This window comes from Fusarium venenatum, assembly GCF_020744135.1.
Source record: "Fusarium venenatum strain MPI-CAGE-CH-0201 chromosome Unknown EDB82scaffold_4, whole genome shotgun sequence".
Classification (NCBI taxonomy): Eukaryota; Fungi; Ascomycota; class Sordariomycetes; order Hypocreales; family Nectriaceae; genus Fusarium; species Fusarium venenatum.
The window spans coordinates 6,876,066-6,902,126 of NW_027072132.1; the positions used below are offsets into that span (position 1 = coordinate 6,876,066).

The following is a 26,061-nucleotide window of genomic DNA, read 5'->3' on the forward strand; positions in this document are numbered from 1 at the left end:
TCTCTCACTATAGACTTCGAGATGTTCCAAAGTCAAGGTATCTATTAATAAATATCACCGCTAGCTAGGAATATACTAAAATTTGCGCCTTCTCCTGAAATGTGTAATGCCTTGAACAGTGCCAACCTTAATCTACAATGCGACTCCACCACCTAGATATCGCCTGGCGTACCTCTCCTCCCTGCGAAACTGGACTCGACTGAACAGTCGGTTCTTTCCATGGTACATGCTTGAGCTTAAGTCTGAAACGCCAAGAGGATCTTGTCGGTTTGAACGTGGGTAGTTTGGAGCTGCGAGGCTCTTCTTGTGTGCCTTTCATCATAGTGAGGCCATTGACTCGCGGGCTAGAGTAGACAGTTAACGAGACTGTGGGGAGGTCAGGGTAGTGCAATGCCGGGTATGCCTCATTGATATCCAGGCTGACCATGGGCGCTACCGACATGAGTCTCGATATACCGTCGGTCACCCAACTCTGTTCAGAGGAGAAGACCCTTGTCCTCACCTTGAACTTTGTGGCGATAGTGGGTTCTGGTTCTGGTTCTTGCTCGGCCTCTGACAGATCATCTGCTGTTTGGATCTTTGGCTTTGGACGTGGAGGACTGGAAGTCACATCAACCCCCGAAGCGATGAACTCATACCACCCAAATGAAGATTCTTGAATACACAGAGGTTCTCGGTTTCCGTACTTGTTTACGATATCCAGAGGTGTTGTAAGGGACAGGATTGATGTGATATCAAGCGTCAAATGCACAGTCCGGGAGCTCTCTCCTTTGGTCATTGCTGTTTTCGTGATGGACGACACGATCGCTTTGCTGGCCAAGTTGTACTGACCCTTTCCTCGGCGAAGGATTACACCTAGATCTGAGCCCGGAACTCTGCATAGGAGGTCACCTTCTCTAATGCAAGTTGACGAAATACCGACTTCGCCGTCGACAGTAAGGAAGAAAAGCGGTTCTTGCCCTTGCCCTGATCTATCGCGGGAGGGGTATATCTCCGGGCTAGGTTCGTCGGTCATGTATTCCTCTTCCTCTACAACTGCGTGTGCTGAAGAAGAAGTCGGCATGGACAAAGTCGTACTGACGGAGTCAAGATACAACAGTTCCTCTTCTATGGCTGCCTTTGGCCCCCGAAATCCAGAGTCGTCAAAATACTCAACCAGAGTACTGATCCAGTCCCGACGTCGTGATTGCATCAAGGCTTGATCCCCGATCAATTTGTCGATGGGAAGAAGAGGGACACCGGACATTCCCTTCATGCAAAACTTGTCCGTGTATCCAGATAGTAGATTCCTCTTCAGAGACAGTGGAGTAGCGGTGGCCTTCGAGGTTTGTGTAGAGGCATTCGAGCTTGGCGTAGAAGTATGCGAGCTTTGCGTATCTTGATGGCTTTTGAGCGACCTCTGCAAAAGCTGGCTAAACCTCACAAGATTGGGAGATTTTACGTCCTCGCCATGCTTCGAATGATACCATAGAATCGCATTCCGGTAAACATCCTCCACCGCATCCTGGTATTTGACGTCGAAATCTCCAAACTGAAAACCGCTGGTAATCCCAAGAAGACCGTATACCTTGTCTCTAGGATCATGGCATAAAGAGTTCCCGGTGATATCCACAAGATTGTGTAATGACCAGGATTGTCCGTTTTCGTTTCGTAGTTTGTCCAACTGGAGCGGGAAAGCCTTTTTGATCTCCTTTAGAGATGCATCGACAGCTGGACTAAATTGCCAGGAGCTAGGGATCCGCTCCAAGGATTCTCGGGTCTTGGTGAATAGATCCCAAGATGTAGTAGTCTTCGTGTTGTCTCCAAAACACAAAACCAACTCTTTCGCCAAGAGCACCTCTTGAACTATCCAAAGGCGTCTCCAGTATGGTAGGCGACAAATTCCTTCTAGGCTGAGCAGATCGATATCAGGCAACCCGAGAGGTGAATCAGTCTGAGTGAAGACAAGATCATGCCACTCCTTAGATTGCCATGCTACCATATCCTTCCATAGTTGGACCCATTCAAGCTGAGCGTTGATGGATTCTTCTCGGATCCTGTTCTTGTTGCGGTGCCTTTTTATCTCGTACATGTTTGAGCGCCATTTGTCACGTTGTGAGCGCCATTTGTCACATTGCTGAAGAACCAACTCGAATCCCCATCTCCTCAGCTCCGTATTTCGCAGGACGAAGTGTTGATTGAGAATTTCCTGTTTGATACTTTTGAGCTTTTCTGAGATGCGAAGTTCCTCATCCGTCAGGAACGCGTCCACACCAGAGCTGAGTAACCCCTGGCTCAATCTCATCGTCTCGAGGTTTTGACATTGTCGTTCTATGAAGCTCTGTAATGATTCACATTTCTCATAGATGAACTTGGGAAGGTCCCCAAAATTTTCCATCTCAACCTTTTGAAGAGTTGCCCAAGATTCGACTCGTCGGTCAAACTCCTCGACCTGTGATTCCAGTAGTTTCAGGCCTTCTCCGTACTGTTTGTCTGTTGGTCGCTGCCATGTTTGCAGCCGTTCTTGTAACTTGCCAAGGCCGCGGCGCTGATCTATATCCAGTTGTTGCATCTTCTCAATATGACCAATCTTCTCTCTCAGTAATGGCGATGCCGGTTCTCCCTGAACCCGTTTACGAAGATCAGTGATCGATCGTTGGAAATATCCCAGATCAGCTAATATTTCGTAGAGTAGCCTTTCTGTCTCTCCTTGCGCTTGGTCATCTCCGCCAGATACATGGGCAATTGGACGAGCTTGATTCCAAAATTCAGGATCCATGTCTGGCGACTTTTGAGGATTTTCATTGCTCAATTCTTGGTAGGCTCGAATTTGACTATCGTGAAAGTCTTGTAATAGTCGCTGCTGAGGTGCATCTAGTAATACTAGTTCCTGAGATTCCAAAAGCCTTAGGTCGTAGAGTAGCTTTTCTTGTTTGATCTCTTCAGCTTCGAGCCTGGGTAGTTCTTTTTCCATTTTCTCCAAGAACGGTAGGTCTTTTTGTGTGTCTTCGATCATACTGGGAAGTCTTTCCACTCTCTTTTTGTGTAGTGCATGCTCAATTCCCATTTGACACCATCGTTGACGCTGCCGATCTAGGCGTTCTTGCCACTTCGCTCGACTCAACTCGCGTGCCTTTTTCTCACGTTTTTGTGCCGCTCGGTGCCAGCAGTGACATCCTAGATCAAAGCATGCTTCCCAATGTGATATAAGCGACTTGGAAGGACCTTTTGCATGCACCTCCTTGTCATTGCGATCTTCGATGTGTTCCGGGAAGAGATCGATCCATTGGGAAAATTCCAATTCGTGATGGGGGTTGGGTTGAGGTGGTGTCGGTGGAAGTTTTGAGGTTGGAGGATTGTCACCAAGTCTCTCTGCCATTTTGAGGGCGCCTGCAACTTGTGAGTCCCAGCCAGAGCTAGGTCGTCCAAGCCAGACCAATACTCGCTCTGCTTGACGAAAGATGCCGCCCATCATTCCGACTTGATGATTCCTCTCTGTGGTATCTTGTTGGTTTATGCATAGCGCGTCAACCCAGAGCACGCGAGGCTCTGAGACACGCAGGGCAGCCAAGGCGTGAGCTAGATTAGGTCGTACGAGAAATACCTTTCCGTTCAAAAGAATGCGAACCGAGGCAGCTTCCTCACCCCATGTGTATGATAGGGCTTCAAAAGGCGGAGCACTTGCTAGATGTACTGTCTCGAAGGTGCATTCGAGACTGACACATTGATACCATGGTGCTGATGATTGGTGATGTCTGGTTCGCAGGGGTAGTAGGTGGAGCAAACGAATCTGTGATAACCCTGGCTCCAATTGTTTATAGCCCGAAATTGTCGCCATTTTTTCTTATACAAAGAAGTGTAGCTTTGAAGAAATAATGAGGGGGCAGAGAAGGAAATTATTAACTGTCTGGTTTACAAAAGAAAGTCAGGGGAACAAGAAAATGGTGTCTGTTCGCCTGCGTCTTGGGGAAGCCGCCTAAGACAACGCCTAGTGGCTAGCAGAAAAGTTCACATCCTAGGCTTCAGGGTACAAAAATAAGTAGTCTAAGAATTATGGTCTAGGTAGTATAAGCTGGCCCACTAATTTCGTCTCTTATGATTCCAGCGTTGAGTATTTCTTGTACCTACACTGAAGAACGCCCAAGGCGGCTCGTGATGCATAGCCACAGCCACTGACATCCTAAGCTACACGGCACATTTTGATTTGCCCATCGTGTCAAAATGACGACAGAACAAGTCGCAGCAAGGGGGCATTTTAGTCTGCCTACCTTTGAGGTTCTGAAACCATTAGTTGACAATTGAACTGGCGAAGCAAAAGCCACAAAGCAGATGTCGATGATTATCCAGAGGTAGCCAAGTCATGATAGCTGTAAATGCTGTAAATGCTGTAACTTGGCGGTTTATTTCCCCGAGTAAGCATGTATAGCACCAGCGATGATTTCTAACCCTACTTAGAGCCGTTGAGCATTACCGTACTTCGAGTTTGACGCAGGTCTGGCATATTATGGTTGTTCTCGGAGAGACTAAATGAAAAGTAGAGATAAAGAGATCACGTGGGCATTTCAAGCGCCCTGCTCAGCTGGGCGCACTTCCTGTTTCAACCCCCATGCAGCCACATTCCCCGCGACAAATCATCATTCGAATACGACACAACGCCGATTCATAACGGAGGTTTGGAGAAATTCGAGACTGGCTGTGCGACTTTGCGTGATACCCCATTGCAGTTAGATGCCGTGAGTTACAAACCATCGTCTACCGCTGGGTGCGTCAAAGCTTGTAGCCTTTGCTCCAGTGAGCCTGACAGCCTGCTCACTAGCTAAGCTAAACTGTTTTGGATAATTGTGGCTTGTCAGACTATGCTGATGTCATTAGGCTGAAAACTGACCATTGTTGCTTCAAATGGGCGTAGAGTCCCGAGTCTAGATTGTCAGGTCAATGCTAACCGAAACTTGATAAAGGCAATCTCCAGGATTGAAATGTGAGAGTACTGATTGAATGAATTAATTGAAGACGTAAATTGAAGGACTGCTGAGAGCAAAGACGTGTGCAGGCGTGTATAATTTAATCACGTGTATCATCACGGGGATACCCTTCACGTCCAACATCTAGTTCCAGGCTTTACCAGGAGGGATACAACGAAACGATCTTCATTGGGGGGCTGAGTCCTCTAATTGGTATGACAATACGTGCCATTGAGGATTGTTTAAAAAAAACAAAAAAAAAAAAAACATATATGTATTATACAACATGCACATTCCTAACTCTACTCCCCCTTCGGGCCCGTTCCAAGCCCAGATGCAGAGGCCGTGCAGCCTCCTCCAAGAGAGGAACACTGGAAAGGATCCCACGTCGGATCTGTCTCTTTACACCCTTCAACAAAGAACTGGTAAAAGTTTCCAGTATCTCCCTGCTCAACAGTAATGAAGCGGCCTCCATCCACAGCACCGTCCTCCCAGAAGATAGACCATCCATCACAATTGTAGCTGAAGCTCTTCCTTTCGAAAGCCGGGGTGTCATCAAAGTTTTCTTTGCAAGTCTTGGCGTATTCCTTTACACCGCCAGGGCATTCGTCAAACTTGACGTCCATCTTGCAGATAGGGGAGCAGCAGTTGCCGGTGGGGCACGCAGCGCTGGCAGAGCCATCTTGGATGTTGATGGAGTAATCTCTCTTATGAAGCCCAAGGTTCTTCGATGGATCACGACCTCTAGCGATCTTTTCAAACGAGGGCTTGATGGTCTTATATTCGTTAGTAACAACTTTCTAGGAGGGGGGGTGTTAGGGAACTTACCAAGGCGGATGCAGGAGCTGCACTCAGAGCCATGACGGCTACGAAAAGAACGGATCGAAGAGTGAAAGTCATTTTGACAAAGATGGCGCTTGATTGAAGTCTTGGGACTTAAGAGTCTGTCGATTGCTTTAGAGGTTGAAGAGAAGATGTGTTGATGAGGATGGATTGTTGTTTTCGACGGCTCAAAGGGTATTCTTATACCTCAGCCCGCCTGGCCCAAGCTTGATCTTTTTAACACGATGTTCCAATCATGAGTCAGTTCATATAAGTGCAACGTCCATTTTGTAAGTGCCGTTCGAACTATGTTGACGATCATCATCGGAAGGTTGTGGAATAACCAACCATATCTATGGGGTTTACGGGGAACGGTCCACATTACATCATTGAAGAATCCATTTCCAAGGCTTAATCGAGACATGTCGAGGCTGAAGGCTTGGCCTTGATGAGGATCGCCAGATTCTACATAGAAGTATGTGATCAAGCGTTGTAAAGGGAGTATCTTCCTTGTCAATATATTCGAATCCACTATTCTTATCAACTGATGATATCCTAACTTGTCTTATATTTGAATGTTGTTTGGTTACAAAGTGATGCTGCTACCTCCGGCTTCATATTTCCTTTGGATGGGAGAATTGTTCGCTCGAGAATGTTGCCCACGCAAAGGAAAAATACCAAACAGTGAGCCTCCAAAATTCATTCTTCTGTCAAGAAGTAGATGCAGACTACTCTATATGTCATCTTGATGAAGAGGGCTTTCTGTCTAAGCAGCTGGAGCTATTAGCAATTAAATACAACAACAACCCTGTAGTAACCCACAGCAGATCATAAGATTCTCGCGCCAAGATAAGATATACGTCTAGATAAGATAAGATAGCGAGGCTATCGGTTATCGATAATGAAAGATGAACACAGCCTAGTGCGTGTCTCAAACTAAAGTGTCTTATTGGCTCAAGCCGTCCAACCCCTGGAGACATAACTCGGCGATTACTCAATTAGGACTGGGGCTTATTCTTCAATCTTTCGCCAAGGGCTTTTGTTGCCTAAACCTGAACAAAGACTCAAATATCGCGTTGTGATCCGATCGCATCGCATCGCATCAACCTTGATCGCATTTGAGTAAAGATGGGCAAGCCTCCTTCACCGTCACCTCGTCCCTACCAGGATGATCCGGACGCGTTGTCTCTGCACACAACAGTGGGCGAGCCGTCCTACGTCGATCCCATCGATGAAGATATCCCTGACACTGAAGACCCGCTTCTTCCCTCATACGACGATGCCATTACTGAGGATACTCACATGAATACACCTGCGCACTTCACTGAAGCTGCAGTGTTAAACTTTGAGGGTGAATTTCACACGGGCGTCACCACCCCCGAAGGTCACTTTTCTTATACCTCGAAACGTATCGGTAAAAAGCGTACCACCATTGGTAATGAAGTTGTCGACGTCCAAGATGCGCGTTCCGACGCCAATCCTCAGTTTTTGGAAGAGTGGGTGACCATGATGGCAAAATATCCACCTACGCCGTATATTCATATCATTGGAACTCATCAAGAGACGAAACGCGATAACGATGGCAAGAGCAAACGGCAGGAAGTTACAGATTTCAGAATCATGATCAACATGCAGAACTATCTTTGGCCCAACTTCGTTCCTGGCAATTATGCCTCCACCAAGCTTGAGACTGCAGAACCCGGTCAGAAAACCTACCGCGGAACTGTTCTTAAGAAGAGGCAGAAGGGGAGCAGAGGCGATATCGAGGTTGGTCAAGATAAGCCTAGCTTGAAGGAATGGTGCCATCGATACTGCGCCAAAGCCACCGGAACCAAAATGTAAGCTTACTAGCTCGACATGAACTTGGAAATCTCATCTAACATTAAATAGATTCCGCCTGACTCGTACTGTCAGTGGTATGAATGAGGAAACCCTCCGAGACAACATTTCCGGTTTCATTAGATCCACCAACTATCGAGGCAACATCACTGTCGAATTTCCCGTAGCCGACAGAGCGGTCGATATCTACTCGACCAGCCATCTGAACAACTGGCGACTGACACGCTGGATCTGCTGGATATTCTACCTTACCTTCCTTTGGATCTTTGCATGGCCCGTTCTGTTCTTCGCGACCAAGCGCTACGAAGTAGTCAAAGTCGACTGGGCATTTGCTAAACGTGAGGCCGAAGGTCGGAGAAAATTCACTACTGTCAGCGAGAGACAGTGGTTGGATATGTATGGACCTGCGATTAAGCAGCTGTGCTTGGATCGTTACCAAGGGCTTGCAGGAGATGCTTTTCTAAACGAAGTGTTGGCTCGGGAACCAAACCCAGTTAACACCCACGTCGATCCCAGGGCCGCTATGAGTGCTGCCTCTGCCGCTTTCCAGGGAGGCCGTTTCAATGCCGCCAATGGTGCGAGGAGTGTGATGCGCCTTGCCGCTATTGCGACTGATCAGGTTGGATGGGGATTTGACACTTGAACCAGTACGATGATTCGATTTGTTGCTTGCTAGTAACTCTCTATATACATTATCCACTAGTTATCCAGTATAACCATTTATTTATTACAGACAAGCGTTTACGAACTTGACCGTTATAATGACATGGTTAAACCCTGGCTATTGCCTTCGGATAATTAGACGAAGCGTCTCATCGGTGAGAGAAGTGTTATACATATGATAACCAGTTTCGTGGCACTTTCGTCATATGCTTTGCTACCTGATGCCATGATATGTCTTCGTCCCCGGAAATGATGTCTTGAAATAAATGAACCTTTCGAGTGGATCGACGGCACAGGAGACATTAGTTTACTCTCGAAATAACAACAAATGTTGGCGGTTGTATCTCCATGTAACTGGGCTTGGCTGTCCCTGTAACGACCCCCCTCCTGCCCGGCAAAGCTGCAAACGGATCTAAGATTATCATTCCCGGTACAGTTCCAGGGAGCATGAGTCTGGGGCGGACATGATGAATATAGGGTCTTGGGAAGCGTCGATGTTGATCGATGGCAGGTTATAAAGTCACCAGTCTATCATATACTTATCTAGACTGTTACCAGACGATTTTAAAATGAGCATATTCCTTCTTGAAAGCTCACATACAACGCATTTAGATTACAGTAGTGCATTAGAGGGAAGCGAATAATGCCTCTATTTTGCTATCATCCTCTTTGATGACTTGCAGTCTTGTCACAATCTCTATTGTCTCATCTGCAGCACATCAGAGACTTTTGGGCAGAGTGAAGCTCTACTTAAATAATTGTCGTGAGCAGTATGAAGGAATAATAATTCGTGTTGCTAGCCCTTATCACTTAACCTCTAATCTAAGTGCATCATACTGGACATACAGCGTATCAGGCAACAAAGCCGTCTCGATACTCGTAGCATTGAAAGGTAAACTCAGCACAAACTCATTCTTGCCCTGCTTCAACTTGGACGTGGGGAACTGAAACTTGTGCTCAATGTTCTGACACGCAACAGCGCTACGAACAGCGCAGCTTCCGCTTCGCCAATAAGGTATCACCCACGTGTCTTCGTATCCTCCGTTGACATTTACGGTCCATGGCAAGTTGCTGTTGAATCTATCGTTGACGGGTGTCCACTTGGCATTTCCATTGCCTGCTCTGGTTCCCGCAATCTGAACGGTAAAAGTAGCTGTTTTGACGTTTTTCAGCTGATTCTTGCTGAGGTCGAATGTAACGGTCCAATTATTGACGTTGTCATAGTAGTTCTCGGAGCGAAGATGATTACCCTTGGCGGCAAAGAACGACCAGTGTACGTAGTTGAGATCTTTTGCTTCGTCATCCTTGCCAATGTGAAAGTTCACTCCCTTTGGAAAGTCCTTCTCGAAGTCGTACTTGCCCCAGTAAATTCGATACTGCTCTGGTGCAAGCGGTTTGGAAGTATCAGGTGCATAGCCATGAAGATATTCCCCTGATGATTTGTCGGGGGTTCCGATACGCCAAAGTTCTTTACCGGCGTTCTCTTCGCGCCATGTGAATGTGCCCTTGTTGTGGGATTTGGATACACGGATATCATCTTTGATGTACCAGCCAAAGACCCCATCGGCATAGATGGTGACTCTGTAAGTTCCTTCAACAACCTGGGGGATGCTGTATGCTCCAGACTTGTCAATTTCAGCCCAGTATTGAAGTGATTGCGTGTTGAAAACATTGAGCTGAAAGTCCTGCTTATTCTCGGACAAAACGATGAGCGGTCTCTTTGCGTTCTTAGGAAGATTGACTTTGCCGCTGTACTTAGTCCTCTTAGCAGAAGGAGCAAAGTTGGGCACGTGATGAGCGATACTGTCATAAAATTTCGCATTCCATTCAGGATTAGCGTACTTGGCAGCATCGGCTCTCAATTCCGCCAACGTTGTGTCCTTACTGCCTTTGTTGAAGTAGTAGAATTGAGGACCCCATGTTCGATCGAAACCATGGGTGATGTTAGGTTGTGGTGCTCCATGATGTCCTGATACCATGTAGTTGTATACGATACCATCTACAACAAGGTCCGAGTGCAGGGGACCGCCGTAGTATGTCTCGCGGGTGTTGTGGACCAACCATGCACCAAACGTACTTCCATCGTTGCTGGTGGACCCATCGCTGAACTCTCCGTGGACATCGTGGTTTCGCCAGCTTTCTGAAAGACTGTACTTGGTCCAATAGTCCGAGTACTGCTCCACGTACGGGTCGCTGGTTTTGTCGCCGACATACCAAGTCGCATCTTGTACCGTAAGGGCACCTGCCGCATCAGGGAGAGGTCCATAGTTGCCTTCGCTCGTCGAGAAGTGGGTCCAGAGCTTTGTGTTTGGTCTGAAAAGCGTGCGAAGTTCACCCAAGTCGCGGAGGAATGGTGTAGATGCATTGAAGTAGGTGAGACGAGTGAAAGCATGCAGGCCCGTCTCCTCGCCACGAAGGAAGAAGTATTGGGAAAGTGTCTGATTAGTGGGCTTGAATGTGTCACTCATGACAATTCCTCCATACTTCGTTCCACTCGAATCAGTGCCCTTGATGACACGAAGCTGTGCAGTGCTTCCTGGTGTCCAGAACCCGGATGGAGTACAAGAACAGTCAAGGTAGGGCCCTTTGCCCGAGTTTCCACTAAGAGGACCAAGTAGGTCCTGTCCATCAAGTGTTGCGTCGATGATATGGCCACTAGACTTGGCTAGAACGACAGCGAATCGGTCATTGGAGAGGGAGATATGAGTGGTATTCTCTGAGGTGTTCAAGTCGGCCAATGCATGGGCAATTAGCCCAGCGGCCAAGCTCAATTTCTTGAGGCTGCACCCAAACATAGTGATTGAATGAGTATTTCCTGATCAAGAAAATATCTATCTGAGGAGCGAGTCCAACCCGACATTTAAACAATCCCAGCAACACTCGGCTGCAACTACACCGAGCCTTTCGCTTAGCAATATTCCGTATGGTGATTTACACCACTCTTTGGGTTGTGGCCATTTAGCCGGTCAAGTCACACTACAGAATTGGGAGTTCAACGCGGGGAAGACAAGGGTCTTCATGGACCAATTCCAGAAGGTGCAGATTTAACAGGGACAGATCGGCGGCAAAACATATTATTGGTGCATTTTCAGGATTAATTGCAGAAGCTTCATTTGCAGATCAAACTGAGTGTACCAGCGTAAAACCCAATGATGTCAAGACTAAGAACACATGCTTGATCGGAACGAAACTGTAAAAACGGCAGTATCATGTAAAAGAACCAAAGATGAAAGTCAATGGACCCTGCTGACCTCATAGTATGATGGAAAATGTGCGCTATAAACTACAAACACGAGAGACAAGAGACGAGAGACGTTGGGTCAGCTTATGCTAATTAGATCAGATTTTTTAAATCATTTATTTTTGTATCCTGAAGCCTAAAATCACAACAAAGGGGAAGAGACAACTGCTTAACCAATCTTGCATCCTGATGTAGCAGGCATAGGTGCATGTGAGTGCCGCAAGCCGAAAGAATCTCATGAGCGCCAGCCTCCCCATGTTCATGGCCCTTGCCCTTGTTCTCCTTCTTCCACGACTCATGACAGACACAGGTCGGTGTCGCAAAAGATCCGCCAATGTGAGATGGACCGTTGGGCTGATAGAATGGCTGAATGTCATCGGGAATCTTGAACACCTTGAGGACTTCGTAGTTGTTCTTGCTGTAGTCTGAGACACCGTAGCCATCGAAGCGTAACTTCCAAGTGGTTGGGAAAGGAACCATCTCATCCCACTCGGTAGTCAGATACGTAGCAGTGGCAGGCTTCCTGATCTGGGATGGGAAGATTGCTTCGAGTTGCTCCGCGGTGAGCTCCTTCTTCTCATGTGCTTCCTTAACCTTGAGCTCGATCTCCTTGAGTCGCATGGGTGCCATGTAGTTGGCATAGCCAACACTGGATGCATCAATCGAGACCGTCTTGGAAACACCTTGAGTGTCATGTCCACGACGAAGGTTCTTGAGCTGTGCAAGAACCTTGACCATTGTAACAAGACTAGTTGCGGCGACGTGTTTCGGGTGGTATTCGCTGAAGGCCTCGGCGAAACTAGAACAGTAGTTCAACTCATGTCTCTCATCGGCAGACTCGCTCCAGTTCCGCCGCTCGGCCTCATGGATGTCACAAACGACAACTGTGCCCTTAGCAATCTTTATAGGCTCGGACGCCTCGGTGTGCCTATTGTAGGCTTGGATGGTAGTGCCTTCAGATGCTTTGCGAACAATAGGCAGGCGAACACTCCATCTCTGAACCTTGAGAACAAGAGCCTGAATCCGCTTATTGGATTTTATATCTTCTTCGAAGGCTAGCCTCTGGATCTCAAGCCAAGCGTCCTTGGTCTTCTGGCCTTTCTTGTCGGGCTTCTCATCGTATAGGTTCCGGAAGAATGATTCCATGACCGAGGTGAACTATGATACGTTAGAAAATAATCTTCAGACAAAAATGGATTAACTTACTGCAAGGACCACATTGTATGCACTATCCAAGCCAGTCAAGAGAAGGATGGTAGCAGCCTTGGTGGTGTTGCCCTCCCTCTGCAGCACTTCACCAGCAACCCTGTATCCCAAGGCTGTCATAAAGTTTGGCTTTTCCTGGCCTAGAGAGGCTATAGTGCCAAAGAAACCCTGTACCCAACGTGTGGTACGCCACTTGCCGGCTTCGCGGATGTTACCTGCCTCAACCAACTCGAGAAGAAAAGTCATCGAGTCTCGGAACGCTTTGCGGCGCTTGAGAAGCTTAGTCTCATCAGTGTTGTACGAGAGGAAGACCTGACAGTTGTTGATGTGCTGGTAGATCTCATTCTCTGAGTAAGGAGCGTGGGAGTTGGTGTCGGAACGAAGAAGATGACCGAATCCGAGGAAGTCAGCAACAAAGCGGGTGACAACAGGAATTGCGAAATCTCGCACAATGTCAAGCTGGTAAATGCCTTTGGCCTTGTCGGTGGTGACGACTTCGCGCTTGATGATGTTCCGAGCAATGTCAACCAGGTAGGACTGGATATGCTCGTGATCAACAGTGGAGTGCCTCGCCGCAGCTTCGAGAGATACCCCATTCTCCTTGGGGTCGTTGTTCTGGCCAGGCTTCAGAACATCGTGAATCTCCGGTGGCAGATCAGAGATCCTAGTGCGAGCAGGATGAACCAAGATATCAGAGGTGTCCTCAAGAATGCGCTTGATGTCATTGTTGTGAGTCAAGTACACAGTCTTGCTTGGTCGCTGAGGGTTAGACTTTGTGAGCTCAAAGTCGAACTTGGTCATCTCGCCACGAGAGTTCTTCTTGGCTTTCTTCAGAGGCGTAGTCTTGACACAGAACTCCTTGTCATAACCTTGTGCCTTGGCAAGCTCGGCAAGCTTCTCACCGGTATAGAACGGGTGAAAGAAGCGGATGGAATCGTAGGGGTACCATTCCGGGAACGCGCGCTGAATGAGGCGATGGAACATGGAACTCTTACAGACATCGTTGTCTGGAGTGACCTCCTTCATGCCCCAGTTGGTCAAGGAGTTGGTGTTCCAGTCGACTGTGTAGAAGCGATCGGATCGGACGAGGGTGATGGCATCAGAAAAGATGGCCGCCCACAAAGCAGAGTCCAAGTCCGAAGGACCAGGGTCGGCGTTCAATTGACCGTTCGCTTGGTTGGTCTCACAGAAAATGCCGGGGTACAATTCCACCTTGTCGGGATGTTCGTATAGATCACGCAGGGAATTCTGCACCTGCTCGTTGGGTGTTATACTCTCGAATGAATCATGTCTCTTCATGCCAAAAAAGTCTCTGAAGTCATTCAATGTACCGATCTCCCATTTGCGAGCCTGCATGATGCCGAGAATCTCGACGGCTCTTAGACAACGAGGCACATTGAGAGGACCGAAATTAGCTGCGAACGAGTCAGTATCGTGTTTATGTAAAACAGTGGGGTACTCACCAATTGGATCATCCATAGCACTAGTCAATTCGTTGACCATAGCCTCATCATCGAACAAGCCAGTGTACTTGTTCCTCTTGAAGGGCTTGAATCGGGGATTTCCTTCGTTTCGAAGACCAAACTCCTGCTCCCATGGCTCGAGCGGCTTCTTGAGACCTTCCTTGGCTTTCATCTTGCCCATCTCCTGCATGAATTGTGGTAGGCCCATGGATTTCGGGTCCCACTGCGCATCCTTCTCAAAAAGCTCAGCCATGAAAGATTCGGCATAACTCTCATCTTTCATGGAGATAGCACAATGAAAACGGTAGAGGAGATTGAATTCAACCGTAACTTGGTTACCTAATCCGCGAGAAACGTTCTTGTGGTTCTTCATTTCCACTCGAGGGTCAAGAGTGAAGTTGGTGTCGAAGTTCATGAACCCCATAAGACCACGAAGGTAATCGTGAATACTCACTTGTATGTACATACCACACGTGATTCTAATGATGTTAGCATACGTTTATCAACAATGGGAAATTACTCACAATCGCGCGGTCTGGAAAAGGTCTTCATCGAGCTTGTCCCAAGCCGCCTCGTGAGCCTTGAGGAATTGCTCAAGAACACCCTCAGGGTCAAATTTCTTCCTTTTGCCATCATCATGCTCCTTCCCTGTGACCTCGAGACACAGCGCTTTCTGTCGCTCACTCTCCTTGCGAAGACCCCTCTCGATACCAGCAAGGGTTTTCTGGCGCAATCTGTCTGCGAGTTCATCAAACTCTTCGTCCTCGTCATCGTCATCGTCAATTCCAGCGGATCGACGACGCTTCCACTCCTTATTATAATCCCAGATATCATCGGTCAAGGCTTTGTCGGCGTCCTTGACAAATTCTTTGGCAGCAGATGACAGAGGGGAGAGTTGGTATTTGCTGGGCACAGAGAAGCGACCGTTCTCATTGATGCGGCGCAGCTGAGTGGCCACGTAATTGTGGTAACGATTGTACATAACAAGGTAGATACAAACGCCAGGAGGTTGTCGCAAAAGTCTATCTTCAGCAAAGGTGTCGGGTTTGAGAAGACCAAGCTTGTACTTGTCATCACGGATCTTGCGCTGCATCTCCTCAGTGAAACCGTAAAGAGGGGAAAGGTCAAGATAAGAAGACGAGTCAGAGATGTTCTTATCGTTATCATTCGTTCTGAAGATGTCGTGAATGATAATAGTGGCGTGGTAAATCAGCATGGACGACAAACCAGAGGTAGATGGTCGACCCTTGCCATCTGGTCCAGGGTCTTCTCGAGCCATGAGGCGATCGAAGAGATCAGCAGGGTCGGGCAGCGCGCCCAATGGATGAGTTTTGCTTGGGACTGTTTTGGCGTATGGTGCGCCGGCTTGACCAAGCTGAGGATGCATGGCACTGTTGAACTTGCCATCCGCAGTACGATACTTGAAGGCGTCTCCAAGGTATGTGATTGGTGGATGAAGCATGCGTTCATACTTGGCCTTGACTTCTCCCTCGATGAACTTGGCACGGTTAAGACTGTCGTTGGAGAGTGATCCAACCAATCCTGCCAAATTGGTTTTCTCCAAGATATTAGCATCGACGAATGGCGTTGTCCAGTTTAGTGCGACTTACATCAAGAGTTCTAGTTCTGATATAGTGAACCAAAACATTTTTGATGGCAGGAAGGTGCTGAAAGGTGAGGATACGACGAAGGTCGCTCCACCACCTTACTCCAGGTCGGGTTATATCCTGTCACCTGTCAGCTTCAGTGTAGTAGCGATATCAAGACGACATACTCCGATGAGGGCATCTCCATGGAAGCCAGCAAGATATTTGGCTTGTTTCAGTTCGCCGTTGAGCTTCTGGATTTTTGCGTCCCACTCAGACCCGGATGTACGGCCATTGGCAGAGCCGTTGGTGTGGCTACCGATGAGCGACTGCTCAGACATGGTGATGAGTCCTCAGATAGTAGAGACAAGGTAGATGATGTTTCTTATGCCTGCATAAGTAATGATATAAGATTGAAGTGATGTAAGAGATGTCAAAAGAATTTCTAGCACATGCAGAATTAAAGCTCAATCGCATGGGAACGATAGCTTCTTTATGGACTTCCCCTCTTGACGACTGTTGCGTAACTACAAGACAGTGATTATATCTGAGCAATCCAATTCGCTAACAATCACTCAGTACATCCAGACGCATCCTCAGTTCTGCATACCTGCCCTGTCCGTGCGCGAGAAGGGAGCTGCCGCTTGACGTGATAGCTCAAGCTTTCAGTGAAACTCTATGGTGGTTAGGTCAATGGCTAAGACACGCTAAAGGGCATTGGAAAAGATGATCTGTCAATTGCTAACGGTGAGAAATAGTCACTACACAAGTGTACTATAAAGTAGTATCGACTAATGCAATAATTATGTCGTCCATTTTCTCATTAGCCAGGTCCTTCGAAGATAAGACGAAAGGAAACTAGGGAATGTCTCAGACTATCACACCATTCCAAGAATTCCAGCGCAGCCGCAATCGCCTGAACGGGAAAAGATGGGGATCGCTATGACAGTCTGCATATCAAACAGTTGATTCTGCTGCGAGCTATTGGGAAATGCATTAGGGTCGAGGGCCTCACAGCAATTCATACAGCTGCAAGAACACAGGCGCCGAGTCAATAACAAATGCCCAGTTTATGATAGGATCGTCACTGTATCTTTGCGGAGTTCTTACAATTGTCTAATCAATCCGTTAATGATCTCCATAGACAATGGAGCTATAACTGGAGATTTCAGCTGCCTTCTTGACCGAAACTCTGTCACAATATCGAGCGGGGAAGTGTCTTGGTGCCATTGTTGTGAATGGCTGGGGGTCTCGTAGCGCTGCTCGCAGGGGTTCAGCTGAGCTGCGTCCTGGCAAGCCTCGTAATCATGGAGCCGGGGACACTATTGAACGTTGGGTGTTGCGATAGGGTAGCACTATCGTCGATAGTTTTTCGCATGCGTCAATGGTTCAAAGTTAACGATGTAACAGGAGGATGAGGTGCGGATTACGCATATCACAGCGAAGCCAAGGATAATACAGAGACTGTTTTCCTTCTGGGCATTTTTCTTGGAGTAGACAATTGATTAGGCGCGCTTTTTCCCAGTATAATCTTTGTACGTTCGGCTCCAGTCCCAACGAAGCCGCCCAGAGCGTTTGGAATAAGTTGATGTGGTCCTTTATCTCTTTGCGTCTGATCTGGTGGCGTAGACTGCATAATCTTGTAAACTTAATCCCTGATTGGCTAATTGCTATGAAATCGATTGTACAACATTTGTACACAGCCATTTCCACTAGTCCGTCTGGAGCTTTCCAATGTTGAACACTGCATGTCTTACACCCAGCCATGGGAGTCGGAGTGAATGGTCCTTCTTGAATCGGTGATAATCGTTGCCATTAAAGAAATTTAAGGTGAGTTTCTATCTGTCGACGAAGCTTGCAAGATTAAACAGAAAGAATACTCTCAGTTGAGAACATGAAGCAGAATGCAATCTAACACAAATCGAAGAATAAAAGTGAACATACACACTTTAGACATCAATACAGGTTTAATTTGTGACAGAAGTTAACGGGAAGCAATACGGTATGGTAGCAACGACATTGTTAGATTTGAAGCCTTGAGCCCCGGTCAGATCGTTCTGTATCTCCAAACATACCTAAACTATTTTTCGCATATGAGTGGGAGATAAAAATTGATAATACCATCCACCTACAAAAGCAACACGTTTCTAAACATCGTCTTGTGGATACTTGAGTCCATTTGCAGATCTAATCTCATCCATCAACTCCATCATTCTCAAGGTCTCGTCAAGAGGAATGATCTCATTCTCAGTTCGACCCTTGGCAATATCTTCCGCCACAGCGTCGGCCTCCCAGTAAAAGCCAAGTGTACCTTCATATCTTTCCACCTTGAAGGTGCGTGTTTCTCTGTCATCGGCTGCAGGAGGACCTGGTCGAGGTCCGACAGTAATACGAAAGCCACCAGGGACACTGACTGCAGGACCAAAAAGGGTGATGCTACCATTCGTGCCCTCAATACGACCAAACTCGTCTGGCCCACGGTATCGGAAGCTTGATGTGCATACTCCAGTCTTGACACCCTTGGTGGAGGGATATTCGAGCACGACCAAGTTTGCCTCATCAATACCATTGGCAATATCAAGAGAGGAAATGACCTTCGGCTTGGGGTGCTCTTTGCCCACCTTCCAGTCACCTAAGATGATGGAAGCAAAGGTCAAGGTATAAAAGCCGATATCGAGCAGTGCACCAGCACCAAGAGCGGGATCCTTGAGACGGTGCTCATTAGGCAGTGCCGATAGGTCGAAATAGTTTCCAAAATCCACAGAAAAGCGCTGAATCTCTCCAATGGACTTCTTGACTATAATTTCCTCGTGCAAAGCTTTGAATAGAGGAGTGAACCTCACCCAAGCCGCTAATAACTGTTAGTCCAGGGCTGTGATATGCAGATGAGGCGACCTACCCTCCATAACAAAGACGCCCTTCTCCTTAGCAGCATCCACGATCTCCCGAGTTTCCTTGGCATTAATGGTAAACGGCTTCTCGCACAGGACGTGCTTCCCAGCCGCAATTGCATCGAGACAGTTCTTCTTGTGCAGACTGTGAGGTGTGCCGACATACACGACGTCAACGTTAGGGTCATCATATACGTTTTGGTAGTCTGCGTAAACCTGAGGTTGAGGTTTCGTGGGTGCTTTCGTCCAAAGTTTCTGAACAAAGAAATAACCCTTCTCAAACGAAGAGGATCCGATAGCTGCAATTGTGTGTTTGGCTCGGGCGTCGGGACGATCCACGAGGAGATCGGTTAAAAACATGGTGGAGATCCATCCTGTGCCTAGAACACCCCATCGGATGTGAGGCAAAGAGTCTTCTGAGTCAGCCATTGTTTTCAAGGGAGAAGTTCCTAGATTGAGGGTTTTGTGGTAAGAACAAGAGATTATCTGCGATATTGATCGAGGTTGAGTTGCGTGACTTTTGATGCTGACTATGCATCCTTGAACCTTTGCCTGCATCCGAAGAGCGGGGAAATATTTGGGTTGTACACCAGAATCACCTCCAGGGTAATAGAAACATCGGCCCGAGGGGGATGGCAGACGAAATTAGTTAGTCGGTCTATAGTATAAATCACAGTGCTTGAAGGCTGCTTATTTATATAGCCTGATACTCCCAGGTCTACTTATCTGTAACCCAGTTGCCGATGCGACCTCATTTTTCCACTTCAGATAGTCGATTACTGGTAAAGCCAAGTTTCCGGGTTAATATTTTTTCACTAAATACGACAAATACAGGAACTGAGCTATATTCTCAAGCCTCATTTTCGCCACAGTGGTCATGATAATCAGGACCAAGAACGAGTGTGTTCAGTTTTTTCACCAGTATTGTGTTGGTACTCGCGACGGGTGCCGCCGCGAGCAAGTGCCGTCCGTCATTGTCTACGTCTCTTATCTCAAATACTTTGACGACGTCTGCAAATATGAATCCCGTCCTAAAATATGGCTCGTTACGTAAGTCCATGATGATTGACTATTAGACTATAAATGATGTTGTTTCGAATACCCTTCTTCCTGAGACAACGGCATCGGAGGCAACGTCAAGCGAGTCAACTACTGAAGTAGTAGCATCCATCACTACCACCACCCAAGCGCCGCTTGTCGTAGACTATCTTGTTGTCAATGGAAATATTGGAACTCCAGGCCAAGATTCTGGCGATATTTACGGCTTCGAAAACGGGATCCGCGCTCGAGCGCTCGACCAAGGTGGCTACACGGGTAGTAAGTAACACGGGGGAGACCCGGTGCGTGGAATTGAGTATCTTTCCTCCTAGGGGTGGTAACCCAACTATAAAACGACAAGTCAACAACGACACGGACCGTTCTACCAGTATCTGGCAACACATCAGCAGTCCCCACGCCCGGCCGGTTTTCCAGCTCTTCTACAAAGTATTACAAATGGAAGATGACAACGACTGCAAAGTCAATGTTTACTATGGAAACCAGCTGTTTCTCAGGTCTGATTCGTTCCAGGATGTAGCCGATTGGCGCGCTGTTTCTGGCATGCCTTCGTTGACAACACTCAGTTTCGATCTCAGAGTCGAGTTGAGATGTGCCAACGCCACAAAAAAATCCGGCCCAGATCCTGGTCGATCTGATGTTCATATCGGCTGCCATTAGTCTCAGCGATCTCGACAGAGTCAAGATAGACTGGAAGGCTGCCACTCTGGTACAACCAACTATGAGGAACACTTCCTTTGGAGAAACAAGTCAGGCGAATCCTAGCACAACCGATACCAAATCCACTTCTGAGACTGCTGTCTCTAGTCAAGCTGATGCCTCAAATTCTCTTACCTCTACAACGCCCGACACAACTATTCTGCCTACTCATACACGATCAAACACTGAAACCTTCCTGTCTAGTACGTCCCAGTTGTCATCTGTTGCAGAGTCCGAATTGGCTACATCATTGGACACCCTACCAACCAGCTCGGAGACTTTGACTACAACCTCTCCATTGATGTCTGAATCATCTATTGTTTCAGAATCATCTTTGACACCGGAATCAGCTACTTCTGCAAATATCGAGTCGGAAACATCTGTGGCGTCAGATTCAACTTCTATTCATATCCTAGAGCCGACTACATTCGAATCGACCACGTCCACAGCGCTGGAGTCCACCATTACTGCAGGAGAGTCGACAACTACTAATGCATTAAGCACGTCAGACATTTCTTCGTCGGGAATGTCGACAGAAACATCATCTATTACAAGCTGGACTCTTACTGTGTCCGCCACGGCCATGCCGGCATCCACAATGCCAACTACTACAAACGGCTCTGGTCCATTTCCTACTTCGATTGACGATCTGTCCCCTGCGGCGAGGGAAATCTTTGACTTTATCATGGACAAGCTTACGCCCAACGATAGGAATCTTCACGTTCCTGCAGCACAGATGCGAGAAATGGCCTCTCATTCACTGTACCCAAGTACGACTGGTACCGAGAGTGTGAAGACGAACGTTTTTATAATGACTTCAGGCCTCGTCTTGAGGATAGTACCCCTGGCAGAGATATGGCTACATTTACTTGGGAGGCAGCTGACTGTGCGTGTTAATTGGATAACTATACCGCGGGATGTCTCTGAAACCTCTTCATCAATACCTTTCCATTCGATGTAGATATTTGACCACCTTCGACTTCGAAGCTTGTATCGCTACCTATTATTCCATCAATTTTTCACATATCTATAAACATAGTTGAAATGCCATAATAACGCATTAGTGTAGCTTTTGGATTACTCCATAACATCTTAATTACGAGTCAGATAGCGATTTTGCAGATAGCCCTGAGCCGGAAGTATTTTCTATTTACTTGTAACTCCTTCAAAATAGACTATACTAGATTCTAAGCCACCATTACCTCAAGACAATCTCTTCAACTTTCGCTCTGCCATTATCTACATCATCCCACATCTCGCCTTCCATTATCCCAAGTGAGTAGGCTTCGCCCACCAAACAAAACAACTTGTCCACAGAAACCTGATGTGGGCTGCTACTCGGAATTTCCCCCTTGTCGTTGTTGTAGATCTCAGTAGTAGGTAGCGATCGGAGGATAAAGGGCACAGAAGCGCCTTGAACACAAAACACAACATCCCCGGTTCGAGCTCGGTCGGGTGCAAGACCTATGTCGCCATTATCCGCTACAAAGAATCTCTTGCCATCACAACCCTTCAATATTCGTTGGGCTTGCCTCTCATAACTCCCTGCACCCATAAAAACCTCCGCCAGGGGTATATTTTGCTGTGTGTCTTCGCTTACCACCCCGAAAAACTTCACTCCTCCATTATCAAGTACCTCGCCGTTATATTGGCGAATGTAAGCTACAGCATCTTCGGCCGCTTCAGGATAAACGACATCCCCCAAAGTGAGTGTTTGAATGAACGGAGAAAGTCCCATGGGTCCATTCCTATATTTGCTCGTTTCTTCGTAAGGTAGATCCTCCGGAATGTTTCTCTTCTTGTGATAAAACTCCTGTGGCACAAGGCTCGCCCACTGGCCGATGGGAAAGTGGTTTTTTGTAATATCACAAACCTCGCCCAGCTTGGTAATCGTGCCAACCCTCACAGCTCGGAAGTGAAGCTGCGTCGAAGTCTCATTCTCTGTGGAGGTGTAAATTGATGAAGTCCATGTGTCAATCAGATGTGGATATCGCGATTTCCAGCCCCAGATATACCGAGTAGGTCTTTCTGGGAATCCTGCAAAAAACGCGTTTTTTCTCTCCCTTGGCTTATTGAATGCAGTCCAGTAGGGAGACCCGGTGCTCCAGTCCGGAACCCAAGATGGTAGACCGTGCACTGCTGAATCCTTGATAACCTGTCGGAGAACATCGAGACCATTACTTTGCAGTAATAGCATTGCAAGATCTGTGTACACCTGCTTTACTGTGTGATCGTAGTTGACTTGAATTCTTAAGGAGTGTTCCAGTGTGTTCCAGTGGTCCGGGTCTTCGTCTTCATCTTCGTCTTTCCAGATTTCCTTATGGTATTCGACTTTGGACCTCATTTCCTCCTGATCACGATCTAGTAGTGGAAGTATCGCATATAGCTTGTCTCTTGGATCAGTAGCACCGCAGAGTCGCGTGTCTATGAGCATCTTCATGAGCCTTTCTCCATAGGGCAAAAAATATCCACCGCGTAATGTTGGAGATACAGAATAGTCGAGCGAGTATGGAAGATGATTCATCCATCGGTTGCTGACATTCCAGTGATAGAATTTTCGGAAGCTTTCCCATTCTACCTCATGGGCGCCGCATACCACGATGGCTCTATGCGCAAAAGTGATTTCTTGCAAGATCCAGACGCGGTAAAACCATGGGCGGTCAAAAAGAACCCTGACAGCCTCCCGTTCATCTAGTGTAGGACTTGGCTTTTCAACAACTTCGCTGCGGGTGCCATAGTCAGAAGGCTGATCAAGCTCGAGAATACATCTCATGGCGACGTCGGTGTCATGCGTGCCCTCTCCAAGATACACAACGACCTGGCGGGCTTTCTGGTATATGAAGGACATGAGATTCAATTGATGGGCCTTTTCTGCCGACAACGCTTGGTTGATACAGATGGAGTCAATCCAGAGTGTCCGGGGAGAGTCAAATCTTCGTAATCGTTTCAAAGCAGCGTGACAGTTGACCGGTATGGCAACATGAAATGTTTGGGCCTTGTCATCCATAATCTGCACTGGTACCAGTGCGTTGGCATCGCCCCAGACATACGACACGGCTTCATAAGGTGGTGCATCATCAAGGGTAGTGCTTCGAAGGGATATGATAAGCTGTGCATCATCACGACCCTGCTCTAGTTGAATCAGGCGGAAGAAGTCATCTTTGTCAAGGATCCTTCCTGCATAAGGATTGCTCGAGTCGAATTTCATGTTAATAAGAACTATTAAATGGCGCAGCTCGGGCTGCGAGTCAGATGATTGATGTATAGGAAGTGTCAGATATAGCCTTACCGTTTTAAGCATGTCTACGCTTATTGTTCTGGGAATAAGGGTTTAACTGCATACCACCGTCCAATTATAAACCCGGTCAAATAATAAGCTTATGTACCTCCTTCTTCAACCGCGCAGTTTCATCCCCACAACTCTTCCTCGCTCTCATTGTGCCAGAGTTTGTATGCTTATTTGTCATAGGAAAGACAAGAGCAAAATGGCCTGCGGTGTAAATGAGCCACCACGCCAGGAGCCGACTGATGAGAAAAAGGCGAGCACTCAAGTCCAGAAACGCCAGCTCTATACCCGCAATCGGACTGGCTGTTCCGCGTGTCGTAGTCGTCGGGTGAAATGTGACGAACAGCGTCCTAATTGGTGAGGCTGAACGGGTCTGTCGGAGTGTTTGTTTTGAGGGCTGACAAACATTTTACTTCCAGTCAAAATTGCATCAAGAGACAGATATCCTGCCAATATCTCCCTCCAAGAATTCCCCTCCGCGAACAAAGAGTCCTGGAGCGTGCTGGGAAGAAACAGCCCTGGAATTCTACTCCTTGGGATATCTCACAGACTAATCAAGAGTTGCCTAAAGCAATCTCTCTGACTCACCAACTAATTGTCTCTGGTTCCGCAAATACTTTTAACTATGTAGCCATCAACATGCCATTCAGGTCAAAAGAACTTTTCTCCTATTGTAGGGCCACTCATCTCTTTACCAAATTTTGGAGTCCATCCCTGATATTTTTGCAGTCCACGATGCAGGTCTTATCTACAACGTATATCCAGAAGACAAAGGCAGAGACTGGTTAGTATTTCTATCGGCTACTGTACCTACAATCAATTCTTACCTTTCATAGTTTAGCATACATTATATCGGATCCAGAAGCCCTTCAAAATGCCGTCCTGATAGCAGGAACTCATTTTATTTTCAATATCGGCAGCCTTGAAGCCTTTGAAACTACCTTCCTATTTCATAAAATTGAGACAATCCGCAGAGTGAAGGAGTGGATCTCTGGAAACAATTGCACACCAGCAACAGCCATTATTCGAACGATCACTACCTTGGCATATACAGAGGTACAAATAATGCGCAGATATGTTGTGCAAAGTGGTTACTGATGTTATCTCAGGTCTGCCGAGGTGAATTGCTATTGGCAGAATCGCACTTAAGCATCATCTACGCTATTTCGAAATCTATAAGCCACAAAATGACTGTCAAATGCAAGACGGTTGACCAAGAACTTTCAGACAGATACTTCTTACTGTCAGTGGTTTCTATTGATGCCTTGGTACAACATGAGTTGGCTAACAAAGTTTCAGAACCTCTACCTTTATTCACGGATTCAAAATTGTTCTCGATGGCCTCCTCCGCTGCCAAGGTTCGACCGAAAATGCCATCAGTCTCTCCTCTTCTGAATCGGTTCGTATCATGCATGCATGGCACAAAACAGATGAGGGTCGGCTCTCGTACAGTCTGAAGCTTAGGGCGTTTCGAATGCTCCCAGCCTTCTTCCATCCGCCGAATAGCGGAGCGCAACTGCTGGACGTTGATATTATGCCTTACATTCAGGGCTTCCGCAAAGTGACGGATGCCTTTTGCAGCGATCTACACAACGTTTCTGGCAAGAATTTGAATCCCAAAGCAGATGAGTTCTGGAGACTAGGACCGGCTTCCGTGCTTTACGATGTGGTTATCGAGGCACACTTGGGCTCCATCTCAGATGACCAAGATCAAGAATCAGATGCTAAGAGCTCAAGCCTTACAGCTTCATGGTGCGGATTGATAATTTCTGCACAACTGTACCTGGAGCATATAGTCGCTGTTTGGCAGGATTTCAGAAAGGAAATCTATATTTATACGATCTATCTCTTTCAGCGAGAGCTTCGCTTTGCTCTCAGTAGCCCACAAGCGTCACAAGTTGCTCAACTATTGTTCTGGGAATCAGTTCTAGGCTTAATCAGTGTCCGTTCTTACGAGAAGCAAGGAGTCTTACGCCAAGATCCGGGCTTGATATTGTACTTTGAAATGATTGTGAAAACCCAGAGCCAAACTTTGAGACTGTTTACTTGGGATGATGTACGGAGAAATTTAGGATATATTGCATGGCCCTCTAGATTTTCAGGGGACAGCTATGTAAGAAGCATATGGGAAAAGGCTATGGCATCTGGAGGTGCTGGTGGGCAACCATTATAATTATATGGAAACCAGAGCCACTACTTCAGTTTCTACATTTATTACTTAAAGATATTTTATTCTAATATCTGATGTTTATCTTGATCACTGCCGGAATGTTTTGAATCTTGGGGTAGGGTTATATGTGTTAATTTCCTGTGAGACGGCCTTGCCAGACCCTGGCTACAGAAGCACCTCATTAACCGCGCCAATTGAC

General features: G+C 47.1%; 9 protein-coding genes across 9 annotated transcripts; 3 read left to right on the forward strand and 6 right to left on the reverse strand.

Moving 5' to 3' along the window:
• Nucleotides 1-7: 7 nt before the first annotated feature.
• On the reverse strand, nucleotides 8-3,445 carry EDB82DRAFT_517950 (uncharacterized protein; the record flags this gene model as incomplete). Its single annotated transcript, XM_025725552.2, has 1 exon — nucleotides 8-3,445. A coding segment is annotated over exon 1 (3,226 nt), but the record flags the coding sequence as incomplete, so codon positions are not given.
• A 1,758-nt stretch (nucleotides 3,446-5,203) lies between these two features.
• EDB82DRAFT_542134 (uncharacterized protein) lies at nucleotides 5,204-5,840 on the reverse strand (the record flags this gene model as incomplete). The annotated part of the gene is made up of 2 exons (XM_025725553.2): nucleotides 5,204-5,716; nucleotides 5,769-5,840. The coding sequence occupies 2 exons, from the start codon at nucleotides 5,838-5,840 to the stop codon at nucleotides 5,243-5,245; spliced, it is 546 nt and encodes a 181-aa protein (XP_025594141.1). The 3' UTR covers nucleotides 5,204-5,242.
• Nucleotides 5,841-6,813: 973 nt separating this feature from the next.
• On the forward strand, nucleotides 6,814-8,322 carry EDB82DRAFT_353779 (uncharacterized protein). Its single transcript, XM_065607536.1, has 2 exons — nucleotides 6,814-7,600; nucleotides 7,653-8,322. The coding sequence occupies exons 1-2, from the start codon at nucleotides 6,891-6,893 to the stop codon at nucleotides 8,242-8,244; spliced, it is 1,302 nt and encodes a 433-aa protein (XP_065463572.1). The 5' UTR covers nucleotides 6,814-6,890; the 3' UTR covers nucleotides 8,245-8,322.
• Nucleotides 8,323-9,056: 734 nt separating this feature from the next.
• EDB82DRAFT_562933 (galactose mutarotase-like domain-containing protein) lies at nucleotides 9,057-11,211 on the reverse strand. Its single transcript, XM_025725557.2, has one exon. The coding sequence runs from the start codon at nucleotides 11,057-11,059 to the stop codon at nucleotides 9,071-9,073; it is 1,989 nt and encodes a 662-aa protein (XP_025594143.1). The 5' UTR covers nucleotides 11,060-11,211; the 3' UTR covers nucleotides 9,057-9,070.
• Nucleotides 11,212-11,598: 387 nt separating this feature from the next.
• Nucleotides 11,599-16,101, reverse strand: EDB82DRAFT_469146 (heme peroxidase-domain-containing protein; the record flags this gene model as incomplete). Its single annotated transcript, XM_025725558.1, has 6 exons — nucleotides 11,599-12,663; nucleotides 12,712-14,126; nucleotides 14,175-14,653; nucleotides 14,699-15,732; nucleotides 15,785-15,901; nucleotides 15,949-16,101. The coding sequence occupies 6 exons, from the start codon at nucleotides 16,099-16,101 to the stop codon at nucleotides 11,599-11,601; spliced, it is 4,263 nt and encodes a 1,420-aa protein (XP_025594144.1).
• A 1,806-nt stretch (nucleotides 16,102-17,907) lies between these two features.
• On the reverse strand, nucleotides 17,908-19,080 carry EDB82DRAFT_436682 (uncharacterized protein; the record flags this gene model as incomplete). The annotated part of the gene is made up of 2 exons (XM_025725559.1): nucleotides 17,908-18,611; nucleotides 18,660-19,080. 2 exons carry the CDS (start codon nucleotides 19,078-19,080, stop codon nucleotides 17,908-17,910), a joined length of 1,125 nt encoding a protein of 374 aa, XP_025594145.1.
• A 590-nt stretch (nucleotides 19,081-19,670) lies between these two features.
• EDB82DRAFT_481402 (uncharacterized protein) lies at nucleotides 19,671-21,367 on the forward strand (the record flags this gene model as incomplete). The annotated part of the gene is made up of 4 exons (XM_065608159.1): nucleotides 19,671-19,701; nucleotides 19,840-19,968; nucleotides 20,051-20,204; nucleotides 20,374-21,367. The coding sequence occupies 4 exons, from the start codon at nucleotides 19,671-19,673 to the stop codon at nucleotides 21,365-21,367; spliced, it is 1,308 nt and encodes a 435-aa protein (XP_065463573.1).
• Nucleotides 21,368-21,534: 167 nt separating this feature from the next.
• Nucleotides 21,535-24,404, reverse strand: EDB82DRAFT_569768 (heterokaryon incompatibility protein-domain-containing protein; the record flags this gene model as incomplete). Its single annotated transcript, XM_025725561.2, has 2 exons — nucleotides 21,535-23,597; nucleotides 24,388-24,404. The coding sequence occupies 2 exons, from the start codon at nucleotides 24,402-24,404 to the stop codon at nucleotides 21,605-21,607; spliced, it is 2,010 nt and encodes a 669-aa protein (XP_025594147.2). The 3' UTR covers nucleotides 21,535-21,604.
• A 475-nt stretch (nucleotides 24,405-24,879) lies between these two features.
• Nucleotides 24,880-25,865, forward strand: EDB82DRAFT_530797 (uncharacterized protein; the record flags this gene model as incomplete). The annotated part of the gene is made up of 2 exons (XM_025725562.2): nucleotides 24,880-24,935; nucleotides 24,992-25,865. 2 exons carry the CDS (start codon nucleotides 24,880-24,882, stop codon nucleotides 25,863-25,865), a joined length of 930 nt encoding a protein of 309 aa, XP_025594148.2.
• Between the last annotated feature and the right edge of the window lie 196 nt (nucleotides 25,866-26,061).

What these genes read in the sequence shown, in the direction of transcription:
- EDB82DRAFT_562933 (XM_025725557.2), bottom strand. Translation starts at nt 11,059, where the DNA reads ATGTTTGGGTGCAGCCTCAAGAAATTGAGCTTGGCCGCTGGGCTAATT.
- EDB82DRAFT_353779 (XM_065607536.1), top strand. Translation starts at nt 6,891, where the DNA reads ATGGGCAAGCCTCCTTCACCGTCACCTCGTCCCTACCAGGATGATCCG. An exon ending in AAAGCCACCGGAACCAAAAT is followed by an intron (nt 7,601 to 7,652) that starts GTAAGCTTACTA and finishes AACATTAAATAG; the next exon opens with ATTCCGCCTGACTCGTACTG.